General features: G+C 50.6%; 1 protein-coding gene across 3 annotated transcripts in view; it reads left to right on the top strand.

Moving 5' to 3' along the window:
* The window catches only part of CLUAP1 (clusterin associated protein 1), a 58,267-nt gene that overhangs the window by 48,467 nt on the left and 2,130 nt on the right, over nucleotides 1-7,670 (top strand). For all 3 annotated transcript variants that reach the window (XM_017741312.1, XM_017741311.1, XM_008639072.2), the window contains one exon: nucleotides 7,210-7,265. In XM_017741312.1, the coding sequence (XP_017596801.1) occupies nucleotides 7,210-7,265 (56 nt within the window). The remainder of the gene's footprint in view (nucleotides 1-7,209; nucleotides 7,266-7,670) is intronic.

Genomic DNA, 7,670 nt, shown 5'->3' with positions numbered 1-7,670 from the left:
CCATCCAGCCCTGCCCGCGGGCACTGGGAAGCCATTCCCTGTGTCCTGTCCCTCCATCCCTTGTCCCCAGTCCCTCTGCAGCTCTCCTGGAGCCCCTTTAGGCCCTGCAAGGGGCTCTGAGGTGTCCCTGGAGCCTTCTCTTGTCCAGGTGAGCACCCCCAGCTCTCCCAGCCTGGCTCCAGAGCAGAGGGGCTCCAGCCCTTGGAGCATCTCCGTGTGTTCCTCTGGACTCACTCCAGCAGCTCCGTGTCCTTCCTGTGCTGGGGACACCAGAGCTGGAGGCAATGCAGTCTCTACATTTTAATTTTAACATTGTCAATGTGAGTAAAATTTCACATCCACTTTTATTCTGTCTGGCAATAGATATTTGAGGCTGTGACAAGTACAATGGACTTCCCTGAATTTGTGGTGGCACTTGCAATAAGATTCTTGTTTTGTCAGAGAGCCAAAGAAAAATTCTTTCAGCCTTGAAAGCCTTAACCATTTGCAGTGCAGAGAAACCTCTTGCCTGAAACAGGCCATAGATGAGTTGTTTGCAGCAGGGTGGTTGTTCATGTGCAGCTGGCGTGGACTTTGTGGTAAAGGATGCAAAGCCTTGTCCTGGGAATGCAGAAGCTGCTGTGCTGGATCAGCATCCATCCAGCCTGGTCCCTCCCCCGCATTGGTTATAAGAAAATGTCTGGGGAAGCACATGGGAACTTCCCTCAGGTTCCCTACTGCTCTCAAGCTGTTTCAACCCCATCAGTTGTGGCTTCCACAGATTTAATCTAAGCCTCAGTACATTTATGTTCTCCTAAGAACCTGTCCAGTCTCCCCTTGAACTAAATAGGTTTTTGTCACCCACAACTGTCAGAAAGTGGCAGATTCTGAAGTGATGTTGTGATTCCATGTGCAGATCTTCTCAGGACCAGAGTCCTGAAATGCATTGTGGCATCATGAGGATCTCTCCCCTTGCAGAGCTGGCAGGTGGGGACCCACAGACTGTGACACACTGTGCTGGTGACAGGCAGTGCTGCTGCATGGAGCTGAAAGAGTCCATCCTTGTGGAACTGTGCCTGTAAATGACCTTCTGTTCCACACTGCCAGGGTGTTTCAGCTCCTGTGAACCATTTCTCCCAGTGCTGTAGCTCTTTTCCTTTCGTAACATTGGTGTTAAGGGGTGGTTTTGCCCTGACCTGACCACAGAGACCATTTCATTACTGAGACAGGAACAACTTCAGCCCCATTTGATCTTTTCCTGTAAGAAGATAGCTTTATAAAACCCTGGCTTTTTAGCAGACAATCAGTCCAAAGTCACACAGTGAGAGAGCAGCTCTCTCAGAGCCCCCTTCCTTGGCAGAGCTGGCCCAGAGGATCAGGGTGTTAATGATGTGCTGGCAGAGAGGGCACTTGCTGCTGAGTGCCTGTGGCACCCTGCGTGCTGGGGGAAGGCTGCAGAGCCTGAATTATCCCTGATTTTTTTTCAGTCCTGTAGGGAAAAGGGAAGTTTTGACAGAAAAATCTTCTCAGGTGAGCCTCCACAGTCCTGTTCCCAATCCTTCCATACAGCAGGCAGGCTGAAAAGCAGGGAAGTCCTGTTCTCAGTGGGAATTGTCACTCTGCTTGTGGAATTTCTCTATCCAGCTTGTGGCCGTGTTCAGATTTCTGCTGTGGAATTTCTAGAATGTTTTCCTTCCCTCTTAATCTCCCCCAGGTGTGTAGAAACCACAGGTGTGAAATTGGTTGGCAGCAGAGTGGAGGGATTCAGTTGGGAATATGCAACAGCTGCCTGCTCCTTATATCTTGTTCACACTGAGCTCCTGTGGCTGTCACCTGCCTAATTTCTAAAACCACATGTTAAATAAGTGGTCTGGTTTTCCCTTCCCTCTGATTCCTCAAGGAAATAACATCTCTGAGTCCACAATGAGGAGATGTATGCAAGTGCATTTGTCTTTACAAACACAAGATGGTAACAAATCTGGATTTCTCAAAATTCTTCTCTGTTGTGGAAATGAGTCTTGATAAGAAAAATGTGCTGAAGGCCTCTGCAGCTGTCTGGGCATCCCTCAGATGCTGTGTGATCCCATCCCTGATCCCTCTGCCTCATCCACAGGGACAGCTGCCTCTTACCAGCACACAGGATGTGGTTTCCTTCTTTACCCTTCTCAAGTCATTCCCCCAGGCAGTCTGTTTAGAAACCCTTTACAAACAGGAGTCAGGGTCTCCTCACTGCTGCAGAGTGCCTGGAGCTTGTGGTTTTGAGAAAAAAGCCAGAAGAAAATGCCTTGTTCAGAGTCAGGCAATACTGAAGTGCCCACAGGGAGGATTTGCCAGGGATGTTGCATGTGCAAACTTCTGCCACAGACTCCAGAAACTGTCAGCATCCTCCTGGTGTCCAGCAGTGCCAGCATGGCCAGGCCTGAGTCTCAGAAACACCAGGAATCTGCAGTTCCCACACTCAGTGGGGCTTCCAGGTGCTCTTTGTGAGGCCAAATTAAATTTGGGTGTCTGCACAGAAAGGATGCCTGATGTGGTGTCAGGTGGGCAGAGGTGAGTCAGACACAGCAGCAGCTGTGACACAGGCTCTGCTGGGCACAGAATTCTTAACTTTCCAGTCCATCTGGGGCTTGGGAATGTTGTTTGTAACTCCAGAGCCCTTCTGAATATCCCTGCCTGATTTCTTGGCAGTTACCAAGAGGTACAGAGCAACACAACAAAATCTGCTCTGCCCTGGGCAGCTGCTCTCTTCCTGATGGCTCTGAGGAGCCCTGGTGTTTGCAGGCATCTCCTGGTATGTGTTTGCCTGGATTCAAAGCCTGTGGAAGCAAGGAGATGAGTGGGTTTCACACATTCCATGGACAGAGGGACAAAGCTGAGGCACAAGGAATGGGAGGGATTTGGCTGTGCAGGGTTCAGGTTCTCCAGCTGTTGGGTAATGTATGGAATCAAGGGGGAAAATTTCACAAGTCCACCTGCTCCCAGAGCACCTCAGAGAGCTCACCGAAGTGATCCTGCTCTCCATGAACTTTTAAAAATCAATTCCTTCCTGGGGAACTTCCCCAAGGGGAGTTTTACTCTGCCTGGGGCTTTGTACATGTGGGAAATGTGGGTCCTTGTGGCTGTGCTCCTGGAGGGAATGTATTTTCCTAGCAAACCAAATCAAGTCCTAACTGTAAACCTTGTAAAAGCATTTTGGGGAGTCAGATTAGTCTCTTATTCCTTGCCTCCTCAGGTCAAACAGGAGGGAAAAGTGGGAGGGAAAAACAGTGTTTGAAACGCTGGATTTGACTGTCAATACTGTGAGCAAAGTTACCTGGGGAGGGAGGAAGCTGCTACAGCTGCTCTTCCCATTTTCCTGTATTTCTGTGTGGATCTCTGCAGATTCCTGTCCCTCAGATAAGTTTACAGACCTGAATTCCCTGGTACGGCAGCTGCTGGACAATATTACCAGGCTCCTGTAGCTGGGGAAAGGTGGGCAGTCAGAAGTGTTTGAAAAGGGGCTGCAGATGGGATTCACAGAAATTCATTTGTCTCAAACTGAAATGGGGCTTTCTCCCTCCATGTCAGCATCTGCTTCCAGCAGAGCTGCTGTGGGCTGGAGGTTTTGTGTCTGAAAGGGAGGTGCTGCCTGGAGGGAGGAGGTTTTGGGCCATCCCAACATCAGAGCTAGTGAAGGAGGAGAGGCTGTAGGTCTGACATGGTGGGAACAGCTCCCTCACTTCCAAGCAGATTTCCTTTTCATGGAGGTGTAAGAAATAAACTGAAGTGTGCTCCCCCACACAGCAGCTGTGCTGTGCTTAATGAATCCCTGGATTTTGGCAATGCCTGGAAAATGCTGCTGGGATCAGGGTCTTGCACTAAAGGGAGGGGATTTTTCTGCACTGCCCTGGTGTGGCCTCACCTCAGCTCTGGGGCAGTTGTGGGTGCCACAATATCAGAAGGATCTAAAGTTGTTGGAGAGTGTCCAAAGGAGGGGCATGGGGAAGGGGAGGGGTCTGAGGAGCAGCTGAGGGCGCTTGGATTGTTCAGCTGGATAAGGAGACTGAGGGCAGAGCTCAGCGGGGGCTGCAGCTCCTCCCAAGGGGCAGCTCCGATCTCTGCTCCGTGTGCCAGGGACAGGACCCAGGGAGCGGCTGGAGCTGGGCCAGGGCAGGGTCAGGCTGGAGATCAGGGAAAGGTTCTTCCCCAGAGGGTGCTGGGCACTGCCCAGGCTCCCCAGGGAATGGGCACGGCCCCGAGGCTGCCAGAGCTCCAGGAGCGTTTGGACAGCGCTGCCAGGGATGCCCAGGGTGGGGTTGTTGGGGTGTCTGTGCAGGGCCAGGGTTGGACTGGATGATCCCTGTGGGACCCTTCCAGCTCAGGATATTCTGTCATTCTGTGATTGAAAACACAGTGCCCAAAGGGCAACAGTTCAGAAAGATCAGGCAGGAGGTTCATCCCATTTTTCTGTGTGTGGAAGGGAACGTGATGCAGAGGGAAGAGAGGTGTCTCCTGCGAGCTCATGCTGTGAGTTCACATTAAGCACTGGAGCCTGACTGCAGATCTCCAGCCAGGGAGCAAAATGTGTCAGCTCTAAATCCACCTGCCCCCCTCCCAGGCTGTCCAGACTCTCGAGTTGTGTGTCACTCCTTGCTGTGAGGCACAGGGTTAACCTGTACCCACTGCTGGGTGAGGAGCTGGAAATCATCCCAGCCCTGGGGCTCCATCCTGGGCAGCTGCACAGGTTGGTACCACGGGAGCATCACACAGAGGGAAAACAGCAACAGCTCACAGGCTCCAAGCCAGGGATGCACGTTCCCTTCTGCTCCCTGAGGGCTCAGTGCCTACACACCATGGCCATGCACGGGGAGAATGTTGGAGTCCAAAGGTGCAGTGAATTACAGCCTGTTCGTTACCAGCATCTTTCCTAATTACTGCTCTGTACAGCCTGTCCCAGCTGGATTCACATTATCTGTAAGGAAACACCACAGGCTCTCTCCTCTCTCTCCTGTGAGCCCAGCTGAACTGAACCCCAGAAACCAAGTGACAACGTCCCCAGCTCTCCCTGTCCCCTGCAGGTGACTCCTCTGTTTCCTGCCTGCCCCCAGTACACACATGGTGCAGATGGCACCACGGCCATCTGCCCTCTGTGCTCCCACACAGGGAAACTTGGGGGGTTATGGTCTGGAAGTGAAAAGAATGCTCCATGGAAAATCTGCTTTCTCTCCTCTTTACATCTTAGTGCTCAGGTGAAGTCCCAGCCCCTCTGCATCCTGGGATCACTCCTGGCAGTGTCCCAGGGTTTGCTGCAGGACCTAACCCTGCTGATCCCACAGTTGATAGTTCAGAGAGGTGCTACCCTGGCTTAGAAAATGTAGGGATCCGAGTCCAGGCAGTCCCAGATCCTCGAGTTCTCCAGGTGTGAGCAGTTACACGTCCATAGGGTGTCTGCACTGTGCCCACTGATGGAGGAGCAGCATCCTGCACACCTTCCATGAGCATTCTCTAAGCTCTTCCCATGGCATTTTGAACTGTCCTATTCCATCAGCTCTCCTTACCTGATATCTTGATTCTCTTTTATATTCAGGATCTCTCTCAGTTTTGTCTTATTTTAGGAGCTCCCTGCAGCTTTCTCCTTTTGAGGTAGTAGTTCCCAGTTTTACACTTTATGCTGAGCCTTTTACAGAGTAAAATTGCAGTTAAACTCAAGAGTCATTTGTAGGCTGGGCAAAAATGGGGTTCTGTTGTCATCTAAGGATGTCAGTTGTAACCATCTCCAAATTTAGATCATTTAGTGTAGCATAAATTAGAGCAAAAGTCTCCAAAGCTTGAAGACAGATCTATCCAGAAATCTTATCATTCCATCTCCACTTCCTGTGTTATCAGCAACTGCTGGATAGAGGCCACTGCTTTTTATATAAAGACATAAAATCCTTTTAATTATCTGCCTTGATGCAACAAGGGTTTTTTGGTGAGCTGAGGATGAGTTAGGCAGCTTTTTCCTACCACTAACTCAGCTCAAACTGCGTGGGACAAAAGAGACCTGTCACCTTTTGTGCTTTGGGAAGTAGAAAAAAAGAGGTTTGCCAGGGTATAGCTTTGTTTTCATGCTAAAAACAGCACAGATTGGATTGTCTAGGTTGGAACAATCCATATTGGGCATGGAGGAAGCTGGTGATGGCAGGAGATGAACAGATGGTGAGATGGGATGGACACAGCGGGGCTGGAAATAGGATCCACTGAGTGTTGAGGGGGTTCTGTGGGTGCAGCAGCAGGGCTGAGTCACCCAGGCAGCCCACAGGCAGCTTTTCCTTGCTCACAGCATTGCTGTCCCCATTCCCAGCACTTCCAGGCTCCCTCCCCAGCAAAGGAGACCTGCTAACATCTTCCCATGGCCTCTGTGTAGCCAAGAACAGCCAAGCAGGCACAAGTGTGTTCTCCCCTCTCAGTGAGCTCCCTGCAGATCCCCACCTCCCTCTTCAGCTTTACACATCAAACTCCCAACAGGAAATTCTTGAGGTTTGCCTGGGCGCTGCCAGGAGTTCTTGTGAGATTCAATCCCTCCTGGAATATCAGAAAGGGTCTGAGCTCTCTAAAGGACAAAGGGTTCACCACATGGAAAAAACAGGCTTTTGTTCTCTGTGTACCAAAGCAGAGGAAGGAACATGCCAGTTCATGGATTTTTCGGGTTGGAAGGGACCTCTCAAGATCATCTAGAGCAACCTCTCTGCTCAAACAGGAGGTCTGAGCTGCTTGTCCAGGACCACATCCAGTTTGGTTTTGAGTATCTCCATGAATGGAGACTCTAAACTTCTCTTGGCAACCTTGTTCCAGTGTTTGGCTGTCCTCAGAGTGAAAAAAAAGGTTTCTTTTGTTCAGATAGAATTTCCTGTTTCTTAATGTGGCCATTGCCTCTTGTCCTGTCAGAACCATCATGCTGGAATAAGGTAGCTCAGGAAATAGCACCCTGACTGGAATTAGAATCATAGAATGTTGGAGAAAAACTCCAAGGTCATTGAGTCCAGTGTTAATTACTGTTAGCCTTACCCCCTCCTACCTTCTCCTGAGCAATGAGGCTTAACAAGGGAGGTGACTGCATGAATTGGGATCTCATCCTCTCACTGAGGGATACCCTCTGAGCTTTATCCCTCCTTCTTCCTCCCTCTGACCACGAGCCAGGTTTGATGGTGATTCTGTTTCCCTCCTGTGACCAGGAGCCAGGTTTGATGGTGATTCTCTTTGCTCCTGCAGGAAGAGTTGGCACACGGATCATGGGATCAATGCAAGGTGGAGACACAGAGGAAGATGTGAGTAACTATCTCATGTGTCTGCAGAGCTTCTCTGACAGGGCTTTAGAATGCCAGCTCTCTCCTCAGCTGGAGGGGCACCTTTTTACCTGCTGAATGCTCACGCCCCAGGCCTGCTTTTCCTCTCCTCTCCAAAGGCTGACACCTCTCCTTGCATATTTCCTTATTTTTCCTTTGTTCTTGGAGTCTGTGGGCTCCGTGTGCTTTCACCCCATCCTGCAGTGCAGCACTAGTGGCACACAGGCTGCAGGAATGCTGTTGTGGTGAGCTGTGGGGCAGATTTCTGGGAACAGGGACTAGTGCAGTGCAGCAGGAGTTAAATAAATTGACCTAAATCCCCTTCATTGCTCTAAAAACCCCCTCCTTGTCCATGGCCTGTACTGGCAGGCCCCGTCCCCTCGGGGG

The sequence above is a fragment of the Corvus brachyrhynchos genome, unplaced genomic scaffold (assembly GCF_000691975.1).
Source record: "Corvus brachyrhynchos isolate BGI_N302 unplaced genomic scaffold, ASM69197v1 scaffold58, whole genome shotgun sequence".
Classification (NCBI taxonomy): domain Eukaryota; kingdom Metazoa; phylum Chordata; class Aves; order Passeriformes; family Corvidae; genus Corvus; species Corvus brachyrhynchos.
This window is presented reverse-complemented; position numbering and strand designations above follow the sequence as displayed.